Raw genomic sequence first — 21,467 nt, forward strand, 5'->3', positions numbered from 1 at the left:
ATATTTAGCTTGAAACGACGACGACAACTTGTATTACACTTTATCCTTCACGAGCCTCGGGATTCGGGGCCTCGAACTTGATCGAACCCTTGCTTTATCTCTCTAACTCTCCTCACACTCTCTCTCTAAAATATTCTAGATCTTTTGGCATGCAATGAGGAAGATAATGGGTGAAATTTTTCCTTAAATAGCCAAGGAAGTGGGCCTGACCCGACTTGGAGTCGAGTTGGGCCGAGCCCACTGCCAGTTTGACCTTTCCTCCTTAAAACGTCCATAACTTTTTATCCCTATGTCGCATGAAGGCCCACGACCTATGGTTGGAAAGGTATTTCAATTATCTACAACTTTCATTTTTTGTGTTTTCCCAAATTCTCAACGTATAATGGTGTGTTGGCCTCGTAAAACTAGATCACCCGAAAACGTATCCTTAAATCATCCTTTTGGAGTGCTTATGCTCATATTTGGCTTAAGTGTCCCTCTTAAGACTTTCTAAACTTCCTATGTACTATTCATATAACTTGTCATATGTCTTTTTATAAAATCCCGACATGTGGGCCCTACCTTAACTTACGGTTACGAGGGTTATTTGTCAAGTAACGTATTAACCAACTTACACCATATGGCCTCCACTGTCGTCTATATGCTATTCTTATACATATATAACAGAATCTTCATCCCTAATCCTTGTATATCTTTACCCTCCCCTGAGCCCATACTAAGTCGTCTGCAGTCTTGGTAACACGAATTTTTTTTCGGGGTGTAACAAAAATCTTAGCAGGTCAAGGCTTAACCCGCCCTATTGCCATCTCTACGCGCATGGGTCTCTTCATTTACCTGTTTAATACTAATAAATTTGATAAGTCCCCATTTAAGCGTCTTATTTTTCTTTTTAGTTTGTCCTAAAAAGAGTGTCTCTTTTTATTTTTAGTAAGTTAACAATTCAAACATCCTATATGACAAATTTAAAATTACAAGATTTAAATGACATTTTAGTATATTTCACACATCTTTATTTTAGGATCACAAGATTCTAAAATCTCTTTTTATTCCTTAAACTTTGTGTCAATCAAACTAAGATACTCAAATTGGGACGGAGGGAGTAGCTTATTCTTCTGCTAATCGTAATCTTTCAAAATATACAACAATAGAGTAGATGAGTGTGCAAACATGTAGTTCCAGAGTTATTTGGGTTTTGATGGCCCACGTGTACGATCAAATGTTGTTGAGTCCAGTCTAGAGTTTCCCGTGTAAAATGTGTGTCCCAGCCCAATCAATAGAGCCCCATTATTAGTCTCGGTGAATTTTCAAAGAGCAAGTTTCAAATTTGTCCGGACGGTAAAAAATATAATTACTTTCTCTAATTAAATATACAATATATATATATTATTATATATCAAAACGTATATTTTTTTGAACATTATTCATTAATATATAAAAAATATACATTTAATGAATATTATTTTCATGGATGTTTAGTCAATTTCTCTTTTATAAACGGACTCAATGTTGTGCAGAGGAACCCAGCCCCTTGCTCCGAGTTTCGGGTGAAGTGCACGTTAGCCAATTTTAGGATCCCTATTTAACATATAATCACAGTGTATAAGATTTTGAAAGTTTAGTGGCTTCGAAACAAATTTCAGGCATTTGTAATCAAATCTTTGTGTTTGAAGTATGAAGTTTGGCCACAAACTTCCAACATTTTGCCTTAAACTTGGCATGACAAGACCAAAATTGTTGATATTTTTTCCTAAAGTTGTAAGATAATTGTCAAGTGAAAATGGAATGTGTGAACTTTAGGTATTTTTTGCATGAAGCCATATATAACTGAAACTCGTCTTTTTTTTTTTACATGCAAATATGTTTTAGCATTCATATAATTGATGAGTTGTGGGGGTTAGCTAAAAAAATTGGCAATTTGCAGAATTTTGCCCCTTATATTTGAAATCTTTAAATTTTGCCCTTCGGCTAAAACTCATGGGTTCCAGGTTCGAAGCCCCACTCAGTCAAAATTTTTTAAGAAAATCGCAAGGCAGAGTTTAAATTTCGCTATGCCCCCACCGGCATACACTTGTTAAGGAATTACTAATGTTATGTCGGACCCGACATACTTATGCCTTATGGGCAGACTTGGCATAAGTATGCCGGGTCCGGCATAACTTTGGTAATTCCTTCACAAGTTTATGTCGGGTCCGACATACTTATGGGCATACTTTTAGCTATGCCATAACTAAAAGTCTTTTCCTAGTTATGCCTTATGCCAAGTCTGCCCATAAGGCATGAGTATGCCGGGTCCGACATAACTTTAGTAATTTCTTAACAAGTGTATGCCGGGTCCGGCATACACGCGACCCAAACCTTGCCTTGCATTTTTTTTTAATTTATGCTTGAGCGGGGGTTCGAACCTAGAACCTCATGGTTTCTGTGTGAACGCTCAGGGTTGCAACGCGAAGGACAAAAATTAAAGACCAGCAATATGAAAGGCATAATTTAAAGACCACAAATATGAGGGGCAAAATTTAAAGACCACCCCAAAAGAAGGGCAATCCGAGCAAAAAAATGAAAAAAATTCAAGTTTGAAAGATAAGTACAGTCAGACCTCTTTATAATGGCACCCGCATATAACAATACCTCTCTATAACAGCTAAGATTTTTCGGAACCGATTTTTTATGTTATATTTTACTTCTCTATAACAGCATTTCACCTATAACAGCAACAACCAATTTTATAGCAGTACGCTCTTTGTAAAATTACCCCCCCCCCCCCATTTAACAGCTATCTTCTTTTTTTGGTAATATAATAATTAACCATCTTTATAAAAATAGAATATCTATGATTACCAATAATAAGAGTGGAAATTTTGACCAAATATTTGATCATTTAATACACTATTTATGACAGAAAAATATCATATGAATATATATATTTTCATCATTAAACGATTTTCCTTCGTTAGACAAAGTGTGATTAAGCTTAGAAATTGACAATTAAAAATGAAAATTAGATTTTATGCATCTTTTTTGCCTATAATAGCGAAGTATTATTTAAATGTCAATGCTGTTATAGGTGTATAACAGCCATTCTCTATAACAACCGAAAAGTTTTGGACTCAACCATGCTGTTATAGAGAGGTTTGACTGTATTATAATTTCAGTATCACGAGATTTTATTCTAAGCGATACTTTTCCAAATTTAAGGCAGTCTTTGTTTTTTCAAAAACAAGCAAACCATTACATCTTCAAGCTATACTTATGTTTAACACATGATATTGCTACTACTTTAAAGCAAAATACAACTATGCAAATATGAGTATGGAGTTATATTATTAGGACGAAATTGGAGAGAAATATGATTTCTCAATATCGTAAAACTAGTACAATAATAAATATTAAACACCCAGGGGAAATAAGAAAAGAAAAAGAAGAAGAAGAAGTGGAGGAATAATAGTTTTGTTTGAAGTTGCTTGTACTACAATAACAACATGTCTGGTGTAATCTCACAAGACTAATAAAAGATTTCAGAAAAACTGAATAAACTTAGATTTTTTTTTGCCGTTTGAGTTTTTGATACTAATAAACGAATCATCATCTCTTGCATATCCATACTTTGATTGAATTCGTTTTTTATTGGAATTTTCATAATTAAAATGGTATAGAATAGATGGAGTTCTTCCCTTCAATCACCACAATAGGTTTCGTGGTGTAGTTGGTTATCACGTCAGTCTAACACACTGAAGGTCTCCGGTTCGAGTCCGGGCGAAGCCACTTTTTTTTTTCAAAATCAAATTGCCCCTCAGAACACGGCGTCGTAATATACTGTAGACAATTTTTTTATCCAATTATTAATGCGTCGAACACGGATAAAAGGGTCCCACCATATGAATAGCCGTAGCTATTAAAAAAGCGCCACTTCATTCACCCAATTATATTAACCTCCCACATAAGTTCCTCACTTCTCATTGGTCAAACTGTTCCACGTCATCATCTCTCTAGATTCTCCACCACAAATATCAACCAAAAAATCAGTTAAAACACATCACACCCTTTTTCATTCTAAACTCAAAAAAAAAAAAAAAAAAAAAAAAAAGAAGAAGAAGAAAGAAGAATCAATTTCTTAAGCATTACTTGAGATTTGAGAATTTCCAATTCCATAGCGATCTTCTGAGGAATTAATTTTTTGAATTTCTTGTAAATTTTATCAACAATGGAATTGAGGCGAGCATCGTGTTATTTCTTGGCCATCTTTCTTGTTGTAACCGCTGTTCGATTTTCTCCATCTTCAGCTTTGGTCTCTAGTAAAGATATCAATCCTCCATATCCTAAAGCTATTTCTGTAAGTCATTACCTGAAGTTTTTTTTTTTTTTTTTTTTGTAATTGTTTTCTCAATTAATGAGAGACAAAATCGATTTTGTAAATTTAAGATTTTCTGGGTCTCAATCATGTGAACCGCCGACTCAATTGAGCTGATGGTTCATTTAATTATTCATTTATCAATTTTGCCTTCTCTGGTTATAATCGTAGCACAGATAATGAGAGGCAAAATTGATTTTAAAAATTTAAGATTTTTAGGATCCCAATGATTATATTAACATCAGTTAGGGGTCTAAATTAATTTATTGTTTTGAATTCGTTAGACTGATTGAACTGCTGTTGCGATAATTCCGACTATGCTACCTTAACAATGCAATAAGGCAGATATTTAGACGTGTGATTTGGTTTATGGTTTGTTTTCCGTATTAAAGTTGGAATTGTTTTTGGAGTTTCTGACTTTATTTTCCTTATTGTTTTCTAGGACTTGAAGGAGTCAATTGTAAAGGGGTTAGGTTTCCAAGCTGATGATTTCAAGATATCCGGGTTTGATTTGAGGGATGCTCTTGTGGGTAGGTCGGTGTCGTATGAGTTTGATGTTGAAATTGATAATAAAATTATTCCCTTGAAGCTTTTGGAGGATGTGAATAGATGGGAGTTTGTAGATTTGCCCATTTTCCGGGTACAACAAGGTGAAGAAAATGGGTTGGTTGAAAGGCGGAGATTGGAGAATGAGCTGCCTGTTTTGGCGCCATTTACTTTGGCAGGTCCTATGGAGCTCTGGATCCAGGATGCCAAGGACATGAGAATTTCACTACCTGTAAGTGATACCTTGGCTTGAATTTTGTATAATATTGTACACTATGTTGAAAGTTAGCCTTTTTATTTGATATATTCAGCAACAATTTTGCTTGTCAATTGTAAGTACTAAGTACCCTTTAGGGAACTGTTGAATCTTTCCCTACTCATTTTGCTCTCCTTGTCATCTGCTTTGTTATTAACTTTAATAGCTTAGGATGCAGGAAATTCCTATGAATGTTTAGTTTTCCAGGGGCTCTCTTCCCGTGTTCGTTTTCTTTTGGTGTTTCAAGAGAGTCTGCTGTTGCTGTTTACCCAGAAAAGAGACCCTTCTTTTGCTTAATTAGTAATGGAATGCTCCTCTGTTTAGACTTGTATGCTTTTCCGAGGAAACATTAAGCTGGAAGCAGTTTCTCATTGACAGTATAGGCTTCCATTGTTTCATGTTCAATGATGCTCATTGCTATTATTGATAAACATTAATATGTTGTGTATGACCTTGGTTGTTCCTATCTTTTTGGTGGATTTAGCTGAATTAGTTTGTACATTAGGTTGACGTTTGTATTTTTTTCCCTGGGGAATAGAGTCACTCTACTGAAATCTTGATTCATTTGAAGTTGATGGATGTAGCTTAACTATCCAAAATTCACTTACATTGGCTTACTAAGAGTCAATGTGTTTGATGTGGTGTTTGCCTTTCTTCAGTGAGTTGTCAGCACTACCACTTGTCTAGTAATATAAAAATGATTGTAAGTTATAAACGTTCTAATTCTATTTTCTTGCTAATTTTCATGTCACCTTCTGTTCTCGGTAATTACATGCAGCATGATGTGGATGCTGGCGAGCTGAGAAAAGTGATCTTAGCCGATGGTGCTGTTGTTACAGTCAAAGGTGCCAGATCTGTTAGTCTGCGCCACCCTATAGAACTTCCACTGCCCTTCAACAGAACGACAAATGGATTTGCCTCCGGTCTGTTGGCATTAGCTGAATATTTACGTCAAGCTTCTCTCACTCAAGGGGAACCTCTCCTTTCTCTTCGAATTGTTGGTCCTACATCTCTTACATCCCCTGCCTCACCGTCTTCCCCTTCTGCAAACAAACTTAAGCTTAAACGGCTTGCACCTGGTCTTGTTGAGTTGTCATCAGTGTCAAAACTGAAAGCCATGGACGCGATCTCCACCATCGATCTCCAGGGAGAAGCCACTGCACTTCTTACACCCAATCAATTCACTACTTTGTGGCCTGTTACATCTATCAATGGTTCAAACTCGAACTTGCTCGGTTTTGAGGCTTTGCTTTCTAATATACTGGGTCCTAAAGCAGGTAAAAAGGGCTCTTTCAAGTTACTGAAGGCAGATGTATCAGCCCAGACTTTTGTGAAGATAGGTTTTGGAGTTGAGAAGAAGTTGAAGGAAGGAGATGGGTTCAATTGGGACGGTTATCCAGAGTGGAGAACTAAGCCTGAATCCGTGAGGATGCATTTTGAAGTTCTGGCAAAGGTAGATGGGGACAAAGTTGTGCCAGAGAGAGTCGTGCAGATTGATCCGATAACTATCGAGGACACAGTGGCACCAAGTGTGCTCTTGGGCAATGTCTCGATGTCAAAGACTCCAATTGTTCACCAACCTCCAAATCCATTCACTTTGTAAACTCCTTAGACGGGCTTGGTTTGTGTTGAGCAATATTGTATAGATAAAATTACCTTTTACTTTTGTCCTCTCTTTTCATAGCAATTGCATATCTCAGGTGCTAAGAGACCTGACTTTGTAAGAGTTTATCGAAGAAGTATCAGGAATATATGCCGGATCTTTTTGGTATTCGACACAATTTTTTAGATTCTGTTCATGTTTGCGGTCTTAAAAGTTCACCGATTTAACATGAGAAAGCTTTCCATCAGGCGGAACACAGAAGTGTTTGTTCTTCTTTTACCAAAATTAGCAAACCACACGAAACTTACATTTCGAATAATATTCATTTCAGAGCAAGAAAGTGGAGACTTTATTAGCATACTACTTGACAGACAACCATTTCATTTCTAATACTTACCGGACAACCAGAAAAAGTATTACTGAATTTGGAAATCAACACAGAAGTGTTCGTTCTTCTTTTACCAAAATTAGCAAAACACATGAAGCTTACTTTTCGAATAATATTCATTTCAGAGCAAGAAAATGGAGACACTCTTTATTAGCATAGTACTTGACAGACAACCATTTCATTTCTAATATTTACCAGACAACCAGAAAAAGTATTACTGAATTTGAAACTCAATACTAATTCCTGATGAAGGAAATTCCTTTCTGAATGCTCTCAGCAAGCTCTTTCTTGGCCTTCTCCAGTCCAATCCTGTTGGAAATTACTCAGTCAGAGAACTAACTTATCTAATACCCGAAAATTTGCAAGTCAAGCCTAGCGTTCTCACCTCTCATACTCGTTTAGGGGACCAAGTTGATAGACTTCTTCAGCTCCAATACGGCCAAGTCGTACTTTGGAGGCAAAGAAAGGTAGTTCTGTGACCTGTGTCAAATTGTTATTGGTCAGTCAGGAAAAAATTGACAGAAAAGAAACAATTAGACTTGTTAGGACTTTTGCACTTATGTCTAGCCTTCTGCTCTTGATTGGCTATAAATGGATTAGCCAATAAGTTCGAGAAAGTACCTGAGAAGCTACAAAAGCACAAGCCACCACACCGGCATCTCCTCTTAAGCCCTTGAGGCAAGCATCTGCAAATTTTACAGCTGCATATGCCTATAGGTACGTACCGCATTAAATTCAGTTCTACTCAATATGCCTATATTCAATGTGCAGAAAGCATTAATTGAAATAATTCAAGGAGTAATTCTAACCATAGATAGAGTTGCAGATCCAGCCCCTTTCTTCGCCTGCAAAGATAAAAATTCTTGAGGTTAGCAGTGACAGTTCAAATTCTGTTGCAAGAAACTACCAGTATATGCTGAATTGCAAGTAGTCCACGCGTTGTGCTAGATGGCAGTTGCACAATACCTCAACAACCTCCGTTCCTCCATCTTGAATGCGCTTAGTCAAATATTCTGTTTCCTCCTGTGTGAACGAGCAAGGAGGGTTGACCTACAATGCGTTACAAAGTTCAACATATCAGTATCAGAAGAAATTTCACATGCAGGAAAGTTTCTCTTTGTGTATCTGCTAAAGTAAAAATTTGTTATTTAGACCTGTGAGAGGAGAGGCAAAATTGTCACCCCAGCATGACCTCCAACAACAGGAACTTCTACTTCCCTAGGATCTAGTCCCAGAACTTCTGCCTGTAAGGTTCTCAATCAGATGTAAAAGAGAACCCAAAAAAGAACAAAGGTCTAGTAGTTAGTGGATGGAGCCGCAAAAGCAGTGACAGAATTGTCTGATGAAATTCCATAAGCACGAAAATCGATCAATAAACAAAGCCGAGACTCTTGAGAAGGATTAGAATTATATGCGGTTAGCTGATATAGAGGATACTAAGAAATAAACAGCGAAATCAAGCTAAGATATTGAAGGACAAGGAAAATAGAAGAATGTTAGAAAAAAGTTAAATTGGGAAACACTTACCACAAAAGTATTGGCCCTCACAACATCTAGTGAGGTAACTCCAAGAAGCTTCTTTGGATCATAAGTACCGGCTTTCTTGAAAACTTCAGCTGCAATAGGAACTGTGGAGTTCACAGGATTACTAATCAAATTAACAATAGCATTAGGACAGCACTTAGCAATTCCTTCACAGAGGGTCCTGACAATCCCAGCATTAATCTTAAAAAGATCATCTCTTGTCATTCCTGGTTTTCTTGGAATACCAGCAGGTATGATCACAAGGTCCATTCCTGTAAGTGCACCCTCAAGCTGACTTTGCCCCAGAAAACCCCTCACCTAAATGCAAAAAAGAAGAAAATTTCACAGTTTCAGAAGAATGGGCCATAAGAAGGATTAATTTCACGTAAAATTTCTGAAGTTTGTCGATTATAACAGTAAAGTCACAAAACTATTTTTTGTCACATTAGCTAAGTGAACTATACCCACTGTAACAGTAAAGTAACGAAACTATTTTTCCTCACTACTTAAGCAACTGAACTCTATCTACTATAAGGGGTAGTTTGGTTGCTGGTTAGAGTTATGCAGGTATTAGTAATATAGGTGTAGTTATGCAAGGTTTAGTTATTCATGTATTAGTCATTCCATCTTCTGCCCTGCTTAAAACAATACAGAGATTCCCTCACTTATACATGTAGTAGTTAAGCAAGGTTTTAAACTTGTAACGGAACACCGTACTTGAGTGTTGAATTTTATACATAGCAACTAAAATGCTACCAAATATGGTACTACTAGTTATGCTGGTCTTAATACATGAATAACTCACTTTCTAACCAGCAACCAACTGACCCTTTACAATATAGTTACAAAACTTTACCTTTAATAATAGTAATAAATGATGGATAAAGTCAGTGACTATACGTGAAACTGACCCAACAAAAGTAGAAAAAGAAGTGAAGATTGTGGTGAAAAGAACTCACAACAGCACCAGTGTCCATGTGACTAATATCAGCAGTAACACCAGGAGCATTAACAACATCATAGAGATGAAGAACTGAGACTAAAGGGTTCATCTTCATCAACATTGCAAGTGGCTGTCCAATACCTCCAGCAGCACCCAATATAGCAACCTTGAATCCAGGTGCTCCACCTTTTGCTCTGCAATTTCCTCTTTCCAACATAGACCCATCTCCCATCTTATATTTTTCAAATTAGTAAAAAAAAAAGAAATATTGTCAGGTGTCAACCATAAACATTTCAAGAATTAAAACCCAATAGAGAATGAACAGACCTGGGGATTAGAAGGGTAGAGATGAGCTGAAATTCTGGCAATTCGTTGGTGAACTTCTGCACCTGATGGCTGCATCTTCCTGATTCTTTGGAACACAAGAGAATATGTGTGAGCTTTGTGTTTCTAATTAGGAAGTAGCAGTAATGATATTTCGACTCTTTTTTAAAAAGAGGGAAAAAAATGTTGTGTGGATAAAATGGGAATAATATAAGGTGAACGGTGAAGGAAAGCTAATTGCAATTTAGAGGGTGGTTTTTTCTTTTTTTCTTTTTTGTGGAAAACAAATTTTCTCAAGAATTATCCTGTGCTCTAATGTTTGTGGCACATAAAAATTTGTTTTCTTCCCTACTTGAAGCTATAATTTCTTTGGCTCTTAGCACACCTGGGTGATTCTCAATCAGTATTACCTTATTAGACTGCAACTCATACGCGTTCACTGTTAAGGACTTGGATTATATTTTGATCCAAATGTTTTTTAAGTATGTTGGATATTTTTGCTAGTTTAATCATTTTTTTTCCTATAAAACCAGTCTCATTGATTATTATCTATTTATGATAATCACCATGCAAAAACATATTTTCTTTAACTAACACTAGTCACATATTTCTGAAATAGAAGTGTTTAGATTAAAAAATAAATTTTCAAATACCATTACTTTTTATAATCAGGATCATTTTATTGTCCACTCGAAAATATTTTCAGCCTGAACCATTTTGTGTCCTCACATGGAGGATGCATGCTAAAATCTGATAGAGATTAGAGAATAGAATAATTTAGTTGGGCTGCAAACCAATGGGCCTAAATTCTGTAAAATCTGGGTCCAAGTGAATGCCAAGCCTAAAGAGTTGCCTCGTATTTCCTAGAAGGAAATAGGTCCCCCAACTATTAGGGGGAAATAGGTGAAACTCTTGATTATTTTTGAGAATTTCTTTTCACGTTTGGATCCAGTCAAATGGTAATTAACTTACATTTATCACTTGTCTGATTTGGTACAATTCTACAAAACTTCTTTAACTCTTCAAAGAGCAATGAACTTTCTCCAATTTGTGTCATGAATATCTGTATATTTAATTAAATAATAAGTGTGAGTCCTTTGGACGATCAAAGATATTCGTGTAGCACTTATTTTCATTTTATCATAACTAAAATGAGATAATATTTGAACGCTAAACTCTAAATCTTAAATCCTGAACGACCTCAAACATTAATTGGACTAATTAGCTAAATAATAATACTATATTGATTTATATGTTCTAAAGGTTTGCATATTAAAAAGAAAGTGGCTGAAAGTTTATTTCAAAAGTCTAATGAACCATTTTAATAAGTCTTAACCAACACACACATGCATCGAATCTTTTGATTTCAGGAATAATGATCATCTTGTCTATCTATACCCAAGATTTTGATGCATCAACTATACTTAAAGTTATAATTCTCTCGTGTCAACAACCACTTTTTGCAACTAAAATACAAGGCATTGTCAATACTTTATTCTTATCAACGACTTACTTTGAATATCCCTTAATGATAAGTCAATTATGTGTTATTCTTCATAAAACTAAACATCCACTAGCAAACATTAGTTTTCTCTTTTCCTTTCGTGTGTTTTCTCATGTAATTAACATTAGAGTAGATAAAAATATTATTTCGATTCGAACATGTAACACCACAATTTAAATTGTGATATATTGATCAGATTGTTCTTCTAAGTGTATACGGTAAAAACCGGATGTATGCAAGACCGGGGACCGGAGTTTGGAAGAAACAAGCATGAGTACGAAGTCTTTCCTTCGGACCGGTGGGATTGCACCAGGTGTCGTTGATCCGAGAGAAGTGGAGCAAATCTGTTTGGTCCGGTATTTCCGGACCAAACTCTACATCAACGTTAGTTCGGTTTCTCCATGACCGAATTGATCGTGACCGTTAGTCCGGTTTCTTCATGTCCGAATTGGTCGTGGCCCTTGGTCCGGTTAACCAGTTGCAAAGTTGCCACGCATCAAGACCGTTCTGTCACGTTGTACTGACGGCCGTACGGGTGTCAGACCGTACGGTCCAACCTTATCCTTTCAGGGTTTCTTTATTCTAAAAAGGATTTATGTTGTATGCAAGACCCATAAGGCAAAACTATAAATAGAGGACATCTCCTTACTTTTAGGGGTTGACTTTTGAGGATCAAGAATATTGTAATAGCAAGTATATATAAAAGCATCATTTCTCTCTCTCTCTCATTAGCCCGAATCAGTGGATTTTTGTGGCCTTAGTTTATTCCCCTAACACCATTAGCTTAATCATCTATAGAAACATATTCATTCAAAGCATATATATATATTCGCATACACGTATCAAAACACGCAAATCCATAAATATTTCTCATGAGCACAAAATAGATTAAAATTATCCACATATCCTATACCTCACTCATAAATTCAATTTTTACCCAAATTCAGTTTAAACACTAAGATTTTTTTTTTTGTGTTCTTATTTGGATAAATGTACAAATCTCTTTACCCTGCTTTTGCTTTTAAGGTGACTAAAGATCACTATCAAATGGATGTGTAGACGCAAAGTATTCATCATGTGATGATAAATTTGATAATATCAGTTAGGCATCCGATTCCAATTTATTATTTCTACTTCCATATTCCGGTGTAGTTCTCTCACCTTCGATTATGACATTGCCGTAAGTCCTGTAGAAAATTGAAAATAATCCCATTTGTGTCATAATCAAAGAAATTACTTCCAGGGAAAGAATTATGATTAAAAAACGTTACTAGCTTGCTATTGAATTTTAGCTTATTTGTGATTTATTCAATTAATAAAAGTTTTCACTTGCTACAATAGTTTGTATATCATTGTAGAAGTTTCACCTACCGTTTCCCCTTTTTGTCTAAAGTAGCACATGGTTTTCATGCAAATATGACCCAAAAAAATTCATGTAAAATGAACTACAGCATTGACTAGTATAATATGGATAACCAAGAGTCCAAGGGAGAAGATTAATTAAAACGAATGTGTAGTTTATGAATAGTGCACTACAACAAAGTAAGAATACAATGACATTTTTTAGTCATTTGAAATACATATCGAGAAAAATATTCTCGTCATTTATTAAAAAAAATGTAATAAGTTATGTAACACATAGAAATACACATACAAGACACTGAATCTGCATTTGTTTTTAGGAAAGAATAACAATTCAAGTAATATTTCATATTTATTGATTTGAATTTCTGATTTAGTTCATGCTGATAATTCGAATTAAAAAGAGTGCATTTGATAACCACCAAGAGCTTGGATTGCACTTTAACTAGTCAAGCTGCTGACTAATGTAGTGACTGAATAAAGTTGTAGAAACAAATCATGAGTAGAAAAAGGTAGTAAATCATAAATAGTCACTTATCAATTAGAATTTGCATTTACCTAAGTCCAAAAAGAAAGCCACCAAAAGTCCTACTATTATAGCATAAAGTTTCAAACAACAATAATGTCTTGACGAAAAGAATAAGGAGCCGTGCGAAGATTGATTTGTAGCTGCTAGCCTGCTACTCCCTTTTTCTCAAATATGGCAGCTACAGAGTCAAGCTCGGCGGCCATTATTAGCTTTCGCCATGTCACATTGTCTGTCTGTTGTTGTACTGACTACTCCCCTTTTCAACTTCTTATCATTACCAATTAAAAAGGACAGATCTTATTTCTACAACTAATACGAAGAAAAATGAATGCTTAAGTAACCTTCTCATCTCCTAATTCCTACTTAATTCATGGGGCATGCATATATGATGGATCCAACCATAGGTTCATCGACTTCAAATCGATGAATCTAACGCACCGAGATCGAACTTTATATCTTATGTGCGAAAAAATAAAATATAAAATAGTGTTAAATATGCATTTTAAAACTCACCTTTTTAATTCAGATCACATAATATTTAAATTCTGAACTCGTCATTGTATGAGTATACATAAAATTGAATCTATTTCAAGATTATATTTTTGGGATTAATTTATATTTTACGTTGAATTTATTTCAAGATTATATTTTTGGGATGCATATATAAATAGTGCTTAGATTGTGCCCCGCTGTGATCATTCTTTCTAAATGAAACTACATTTCCTAAATTTAGTTTCTTGAAAACTAAACATACTTCATTTACTAATATTTCAATCCAACTTTTTTTAAATACAATGTATCTATACTGATTAAAACATATACTAGTAAAAACAGAGTCAATTTTTATGTTCATTTTTCTATTACTAGTTCACTTCCAAATGTTTATTCTCAGTTGATTTGACGTTGTTGATTATTCAAGTCAGAGTGATGTACTAAAAGGGAAAATTAAAAGCTTGAAATCAATTGGGTCGGCATAACATTTGACCAGCATGTAAATCTTGCAAATCTGCATGTGAACTTTTGCCAAGTGTGAATACAAAGAATTGGAAACTTCCTCATGGCCACCCTCTTGAGGAAAAATTCTCATACTTTTTCTTTCTCTCGTGCATTTTATGCTCCCACAGATTAAACCAAACGTCAAATATAGCCTACCAAACTTTCTTCCCTAGCTATTCTTCTTACTAGCCAAAAAAATGTCAGCCGGTGACAACTTTTTCAGGCCATGGCCAATTTTATTTCTCTGTTTTTTCATCTTGATGATTTCTCCTTCTCATCAACAAGATGAAATTCAACTCCTTATGCAATTCAAATCCACTCTGAAAACAACACGAAGTTCACAGCTTTTTGACACGTGGACACCTCAGAATAGCATTTGCAACTTCACTGGAATTATCTGTGATTCCACCAGCCAACTGGTTAAGGAAATCAATCTATCTGGACAGAACTTATCAGGGGTTGTCTCTTTTGATTCATTATGCTCTTTGCAATCACTAGAAAAGCTTTCTCTTGGTTCTAACTTCTTGCATGGTAGAGTCACTGATCACTTGAAAAACTGTACAAAGTTGCAGTATTTGGATTTGGGTAACAATTCTTTTTCAGGTGAAGTTCCAAATTTGTCTTCTTTAAGCCAACTGAAGTTCTTGAGTCTCAACAAAAGTGGTGTCTCTGGTTCATTTCCTTGGAGTTCACTTGGAAATCTTACTAGCCTAACTTTCTTGAGCTTGGGTGACAATTTATTTGACAAGAGTCCATTCCCTCTTGAAATTTTGAATCTTGATAAGTTATATTGGATTTATCTTACCAATAGTAGTATTGAGGGTCAAATTCCAGAAGGTATTGGAAATCTAACTCTCCTTGAAAATCTTGAGCTTTCATATAATCACTTGTCAGGCAACATACCTGATGGAATAACCAAACTTACCAAGCTTCACCAGCTTGAGCTCTATGAAAATGGACTCACTGGAAAGTTTCCTGTGAGATTTGGGAATCTCAGTAGCCTTGTTAACCTTGACGTTTCAACTAACTATCTTGAAGGTGATCTTTCTGAGCTCAAGTCTTTGTCTCTTCTTGAATCTTTGCAACTGTTTGAAAACCAGTTTTCTGGTGAACTTCCTATTGAATTTGGAGATTTCAAGTTTCTTACAGAACTATCACTGTACCGCAACATGTTATCTGGTTCTCTTCCTAAAAACATTGGATCATGGACAGGATTTCTGTACATTGATGTTTCTGAGAATTTGTTCACTGGTCCAATACCACCTGATATGTGCAAGAAAGGGAATATGACTGATCTTTTGCTGCTCCAGAATAAGTTCACTGGTGGGATACCTTCAAACTATGCTAACTGTTTGACATTGAAGCGTTTACGGGTTAATAACAATTCACTTTCAGGAATAATCCCTAGTGGAATTTGGAGTTTGCCAGATTTGGGCATCGTTGATCTCACATCGAATCTATTTGAAGGCCCAGTAACATCAAATATTGGCAAAGCAAAGTCTTTAGCACAGTTGTTCCTAGCCAACAACAGGTTCAATGGTCAATTACCAGGGACAATATCAGAAGTTTCTTCATTAGTAGCCATCAATCTGAGCTCCAATCAGTTCTCTGGTGATATTCCAGAAGCAATAGGTGAACTTAATAAGCTAAATACTCTTCATTTAGAGTATAATTTGTTTTCTGGAAGTCTTCCAGAGTCCATCGGATCATGTGTTTCTCTCAGTGAAATTAATCTTGCTGGCAATTCACTTTCTGGTGCAATACCCGCAAGTCTTGGCTCTTTGCCCAACTTGAACTCTCTCAATCTATCTGATAACAGTCTCTCAGGTCAAATTCCAGTGACCCTTTCGACGTTAAGATTAAGCCTTCTTGATTTGTCAAACAATAGGTTGAGTGGTCGCATACCTGATTCTTTATCAATAAAAGCTTTTGGTAATAGCTTTTTGGGAAATCCAGACCTTTGTAGTGAGAATTTAGGTAGTCTCAGGCCATGTTCATCAGATTCTCACACATCTAGAGATCACAGAACCATCATGTTGTGCTTGATAGCTGGAGTGGTTGTTCTGGTTCTGTCAGTTACATGTTTCGCGTATGTGAAGTTTAAGCACGATAATCAGGATACTCCCATAAAGAGACTTGATTCTTGGGATATCAGACAGTTTCATATATTGAGCTTTAGTGAAGATCAAGTCTTAAAGGCATTGAAGCAGGAAAATTTGATTGGTTCAGGTGGTTCAGGAAATGTTTACCGATTAGTCCTGAATTGTGGAAAACAGTTAGCTGTGAAACACATTTTGAAATCTGAATCTAGTGATGAGAAAATTTACCGGAGCAGCTCAGCCATACTGGGGAAGAAGAAGGGCAGATCAAAGGAGTATGATGCTGAGGTGACCACGTTAAGTTCCATTAGGCATGTCAATGTTGTCAAATTGTACTGTAGCATCACAAGTGAGGACTCAAATATGCTGGTTTATGAATACTTACCTAATGGAAGCTTATGGGATCGGTTGCACATGTCTCAGAAAGTCAAGATGGATTGGTTGGTGAGATATGACATTGCATTAGGTGCTGCTCAGGGGCTTGAGTATCTACATCATGGATATGACAGACCCGTGATACATCGGGATGTCAAATCTAGCAACATCTTGTTGGATGAACAGATGAAGCCCAAAATTGCTGATTTTGGACTAGCCAAGGTCTTGCATGTCGACAGGATTAAGGACTCTTCTCATGTTGTCGCAGGGACACATGGCTACATTGCTCCTGGTACATATTTTTCTCTGCCCTTTTGATTTCATTGTCACTTGAAAATAATTATGGCAAATTTTAATTTTTGTTCTTTCTCCATTGTTTGTCACAACAGAGTATGCTTACACAACCAAGGTGACCGAGAAGAGTGATGTCTATAGCTTCGGGGTGGTACTAATGGAATTGGTGACCGGAAAGAAGCCAGTGGATGCAGAGTACGGGGAGAACCATGACATAGTCCAGTGGGTATGTAGCAAGATAAGAAACAAAACTAGCATGATTAACTTTGTGGATTCAAGCATTTTGGAAGGGTTCAAAGAAGATGCTGTTGAGGTTCTTAGAATTGCAATTCATTGCACAGCTAGGACACCAGCATTAAGGCCTTCCATGAGGATGGTAGTTCATATGCTAGAAGAGGCTGAGCCTTGCAAGCTGACAAGTGTAGTTGTGAATTCACCGAATGAGAATGCCAGGAACAAGGACTTGCTAACTAATGGCAAGTTGTGATGTTGAACTCAAGTTCTTGTTGAGAGCAGAAGAATTTTGCAGAATATTGAACTTTGTTGCAAGCTCAGAAAGAATGCATAGTGTACATATGACACTCCTGGCATTAGTAAGTAATGTATTTCATATCCAAATGACTAATAGAACTAAGCAGTTAATTATATTTGATATGAATGGATATTTTCTTATCAGGATTGTTACTTGTTAGCTTTGCACCACCTTCATTCCTATCTACTTACATTTCACTCTTAAAAGAATGCCTCTGTGTGCTCCTATACATCCAGTGCGGGTATTGTATATCTCAAATAATATTCTTGTCAGCAAAGAAGATGGAATTATGATTACCTAATTTTTCCACAAGACCAGTACTACCCTCCCACCAATTTTATTTTTCTCTGGTTCAGCATAAATTAATTTTGCATGTCATCAGTCAAATTCGGTTCTGGCTACAAGAAAAACAATGGCTTTTGCTTTTACCATCAGATGCTAAAAAGAAATATCGACAAGTATTCTATCAGGAACCAACACATGTTTAAGGATCATATTCACACATGTATCACATAGCTATTTTTGTACAGAATTTATAGCATGATGTAGCATTAGGGATATTACATCGTATGGTCATCTTTGATAAAAACACCAGAGTGCCTAGTTTTTTGGTCCAATTGCAATATCAGACAACAGAAATGAAATGATATTCAAAAAACATTTAACTACAACATCAAACTTAAAAGACTTTGGTAATCTAAAAGCCCTAAGCTCTCCTCCTCCGCTTCCTTAGACGATTGTCTCCTTCACTGTCACTACTGTCAGGTTCTGAATCAGAACGAGAACTATCAAACTCACCTGATTAAGAGACAGGCTTTTGTTCTTTCATTATAAGCCTCGACATGTTTTTTAAATGCTCTCGCAAATTTTCAGTTATCCCACCTAGACCAATGGAAGTGAAAAAGTTGATCGCAAACCTCATATTTTTTGGATTATCCTTTGGCAGTATCCACTCAAACGACTGTTGCATAGAGGGGTCATTAAGACGCTCATTCAACAAGCGGATGCCAAGGTGCTCTGCCAACTCTTGGAACAGGATTTGATAAATATACGAGAAGAAGAGGTAGTGTCCTCCTTTGTGAGACATATGTAAGCCAAAACATGCCAAGGAAGTGCATCCGTGGCGAGTAAATGAGCGAAAAACTTAGCCACATTGCGCAGCTTATATGTTTCAAGACGGTGGATCATGGAGTACTGCTGCACAAAGCATTTATCAAGATTCTCCTGGTAAACTTTGTCGATCATACAAAACCGCTGCCCCAAATGTTCGTAGTAACGGTGATAAGTCCTCTCTTGACTGCAACACTCCAATAACATTATGCATAATTCCATCTCCTGACCAGGCTCTAGTTTAATTTTCAATAGCTTGTGCCCTGCTTCTTCAAAATCAACACTTGTCATAATCGTCTGGTAGATTGTCCTTCAAAGATTGATCAAATTTTGTCTCCGTCTCGTCTTTTATTTCCGTTTGCTCTTTGTCCTCTTCTTCATCAGAATCTTCTTTCCCAGATTCTTCACCTAGTAGCATCTTCTTTAATTCTTCATACTTCTTTTCGTTCTCTGCAAAATCAGGATCCGGATTGAAAACATCTAGAGCAATTTCTGAATCTACCTTGTCTCTGAGAGAGATTTCATGAGTTAACTGATCTTCCAGCTCAACTAGGTCAAGTTCTGGAACGAACAGCTGAATATCCCTGAAACTTTGCTTTTCTCAATCGTAAAAGGTTTTTGAGTAAGAACTGAACCCTTTTATCAATTTCTCCTTCATGAAGTATCCCTCTGAACTGCTCAAAAATAACGTGCAGCCCTAACGGACACAGGTCCTGAAGAATCAACCCACATTCAGTAACAAAACTAGCAGCAACCTCAACGCTAACATCAGTAGGTTTGTCCAGAAAAACAGTAAGTAATTGGAGAGCAATAAGTTCGTGGACAACTTGCTGATTCACAAGATGCGCAATGAACTTGACGGATGATAACAACTGAGACTTATTAACAGGTCTTTTCAGTTAAAGTATCAATCTTTTCAACAAAAGATCTCCAATTACTGGGATTTTACTGTTAACGACGCAAACTAACGCAGCAAACACATCAGTGAATATTGGAGAAGCCATTTGGGACTTCATGGCGGATCTACAGAACAAGCCTCTCCCTCGAATTAAATTCTCCGAAAATAATTCAGGGATAACATGTTTAATGTTGATTGCGTTCACCTTATTCATCAAACTGTTGATGCTCTTCCTCAATGCATCCCAACTCAGACTCTTGTATTCAACAACTGTACCTTCTCTTTTCTCCATTTTCATGATCATGGCCTTGTTAATGTTGAGAGATGAAGAAAAAGAACACATATTTAATATGAACATAAATTTGATGGACAAAACACGTTTTAATACACGTTGGTCTTGTTTTCTACTTCCGAAATAGGGTGGGATTAGGATACAAATTATTTCTTTTTTGGTTTCCAAATAAGAAAAAAAGACTGATATGGAAATATTATTTTCGAGCACTACATGTTTTCCTAAATTGATTGGAATCAGGAATTAGGCATAGAAATTTAATAATGGAAGCTTCCAAATACAAATCCTTTTCCTGAAGGGAAAAGGCTAAAAGCTTCCTATCCGAAATCCACTAGGAAAGGGGTTGCACAACTAGTATATATTGGACTCCATACAAACAATAAAGCACCTTCACTTTTGCAAACACAAACATAATAAGCATTGACCAGCCAAGTGATCTAGTCTCAAAGATGTCATGGAAAGAAGAAGAAAACGCGGGCGAGCTCAAGATTGGTGATGAGTTTTTAAAGGCCAGATGTCTAATGAATTGTGAAGTAGCATTGATTCTTGAACACAAGTATAAGCAGATATGTGATGATCCAACGAATCATGTTTCTCAGGTATTTGAAAAGTCACTGCAATATGTGAAGTGTTTCAGTCAGTACAAGAACCGTCATGGTGTTAGACAAGCTCGAGAGATACTTAGTAGGTATCAACTTGATGAATTCGAGCTCTGTGTTGTGGGGAATCTTTGCCCAGAAACAGTTGAGGAAGGTATTGCTATGGTCCCATCTATCAAGAATAGACTTGACGAGGAAGCAATTCAAGAAATACTAACAGACCTTTCTTTAATAAGGAAATTAGAGTAGTATCACCATTGTACTTGTCTGGCAAGAATAGAGCTCTGTAATGCAAATTGCACTCTAGCATTCTGTTGAAAACTTTAGTTGTTGAATTAATGGAAATGTCTCTTTCAAAAAAAGCAAAATCTTTTCCTATCTTAATATAGTTCTTGATTTTGTTCGATCTGATGTTAGAAATTTTATTTGTGTAGGTACTAGAAAAAGCACAATTATATTAATTCATAGAACGATAGAACCATATGCTTTCTGAAAAAGACCAATTTCCGTATTGAAAAATAGAAAGTGATGATGTCTTATGTAATTTTTTGGCGATCAGACGCATATTTAATCTATTGCTTTTGACTAATTAAGGGTGCAAATTTCACACGCATCACTAACTTTTTTACAATCAACAAAAGGGGGATAACTTCCAAAAGTAGGTATTATTCCGATTTAAGTGACTATAGGACAAATTGAAGAAAGGACTACAAGTTACGGCAAACTGAATACTTACTTCTTGCCAAATTTTGGTGTAATTAAATGATTATATTATGAATTAACGGCAGAATCTTACCACTCTCTCCGTCCCTTTTTAGTTGTTATAATTATAAAAAATATTTGGAACATATACTTGTCAATTTAGAAAATCAAAATATAATGAACTTTTTCCCATATTATTCTCAATAACAACAGTTCTTGAAAGCAAACAATATTGATTACATA

General features: G+C 36.0%; 4 protein-coding genes, 1 non-coding gene and 1 pseudogene across 5 annotated transcripts; 4 read left to right on the forward strand and 2 right to left on the reverse strand.

The window, feature by feature from the left end:
• Window positions 1-3,688: 3,688 nt before the first annotated feature.
• Window positions 3,689-3,762, forward strand: TRNAV-AAC (transfer RNA valine (anticodon AAC)). The gene has a single exon. It is a non-coding gene; the product is annotated as a tRNA-Val (tRNA).
• A 289-nt stretch (window positions 3,763-4,051) lies between these two features.
• Window positions 4,052-6,921, forward strand: LOC132598890 (protein TUNICAMYCIN INDUCED 1). Its single transcript, XM_060312034.1, has 3 exons — window positions 4,052-4,330; window positions 4,791-5,126; window positions 5,929-6,921. Exons 1-3 carry the CDS (start codon window positions 4,202-4,204, stop codon window positions 6,751-6,753), a joined length of 1,290 nt encoding a protein of 429 aa, XP_060168017.1. The 5' UTR covers window positions 4,052-4,201; the 3' UTR covers window positions 6,754-6,921.
• Window positions 6,922-7,185: 264 nt separating this feature from the next.
• LOC132598891 (malate dehydrogenase, glyoxysomal) lies at window positions 7,186-10,235 on the reverse strand. The gene is made up of 9 exons (XM_060312035.1): window positions 9,936-10,235; window positions 9,625-9,840; window positions 8,669-8,983; window positions 8,296-8,385; window positions 8,108-8,191; window positions 7,951-7,986; window positions 7,763-7,852; window positions 7,527-7,621; window positions 7,186-7,450 (listed from the first exon to the last, which is right to left on the reverse strand). Exons 1-9 carry the CDS (start codon window positions 10,008-10,010, stop codon window positions 7,378-7,380), a joined length of 1,074 nt encoding a protein of 357 aa, XP_060168018.1. The 5' UTR covers window positions 10,011-10,235; the 3' UTR covers window positions 7,186-7,377.
• A 4,102-nt stretch (window positions 10,236-14,337) lies between these two features.
• LOC132598892 (receptor-like protein kinase 7) lies at window positions 14,338-17,935 on the forward strand. Its single transcript, XM_060312036.1, has 2 exons — window positions 14,338-17,089; window positions 17,187-17,935. The coding sequence occupies exons 1-2, from the start codon at window positions 14,521-14,523 to the stop codon at window positions 17,576-17,578; spliced, it is 2,961 nt and encodes a 986-aa protein (XP_060168019.1). The 5' UTR covers window positions 14,338-14,520; the 3' UTR covers window positions 17,579-17,935.
• Window positions 17,936-18,190: 255 nt separating this feature from the next.
• On the reverse strand, window positions 18,191-20,064 carry LOC132598893 (uncharacterized; annotated as a pseudogene).
• A 297-nt stretch (window positions 20,065-20,361) lies between these two features.
• Window positions 20,362-20,890, forward strand: LOC132598894 (DNA-directed RNA polymerase II subunit 4-like). The gene has a single exon (XM_060312037.1). It carries the CDS (start codon window positions 20,373-20,375, stop codon window positions 20,769-20,771), a length of 399 nt encoding a protein of 132 aa, XP_060168020.1. The 5' UTR covers window positions 20,362-20,372; the 3' UTR covers window positions 20,772-20,890.
• Window positions 20,891-21,467: the final 577 nt, after the last annotated feature.

This window comes from Lycium barbarum, chromosome 6 (assembly GCF_019175385.1).
Source record: "Lycium barbarum isolate Lr01 chromosome 6, ASM1917538v2, whole genome shotgun sequence".
NCBI classification, from domain to species: domain Eukaryota; kingdom Viridiplantae; phylum Streptophyta; class Magnoliopsida; order Solanales; family Solanaceae; genus Lycium; species Lycium barbarum.

Excerpts from the sequence above, each read along its gene's own strand:
- LOC132598892 (XM_060312036.1), top strand. The coding sequence starts at position 14,521 with ATGTCAGCCGGTGACAACTTTTTCAGGCCATGGCCAATTTTATTTCTC. Across the intron at positions 17,090-17,186 it reads ACATGGCTACATTGCTCCTG|AGTATGCTTACACAACCAAG; the intron begins GTACATATTTTT and ends TTGTCACAACAG.
- LOC132598890 (XM_060312034.1), top strand. The coding sequence starts at position 4,202 with ATGGAATTGAGGCGAGCATCGTGTTATTTCTTGGCCATCTTTCTTGTT. Across the intron at positions 4,331-4,790 it reads CATATCCTAAAGCTATTTCT|GACTTGAAGGAGTCAATTGT; the intron begins GTAAGTCATTAC and ends ATTGTTTTCTAG. Across the intron at positions 5,127-5,928 it reads ACATGAGAATTTCACTACCT|CATGATGTGGATGCTGGCGA; the intron begins GTAAGTGATACC and ends AATTACATGCAG.
- LOC132598894 (XM_060312037.1), top strand. The coding sequence starts at position 20,373 with ATGTCATGGAAAGAAGAAGAAAACGCGGGCGAGCTCAAGATTGGTGAT.
- LOC132598891 (XM_060312035.1), bottom strand. The coding sequence starts at position 10,010 with ATGCAGCCATCAGGTGCAGAAGTTCACCAACGAATTGCCAGAATTTCA. Across the intron at positions 8,984-9,624 it reads ACATGGACACTGGTGCTGTT|GTGAGGGGTTTTCTGGGGCA; the intron begins GTGAGTTCTTTT and ends TTTTGCATTTAG. Across the intron at positions 8,192-8,295 it reads TTTTGCCTCTCCTCTCACAG|GTCAACCCTCCTTGCTCGTT; the intron begins GTCTAAATAACA and ends AACGCATTGTAG.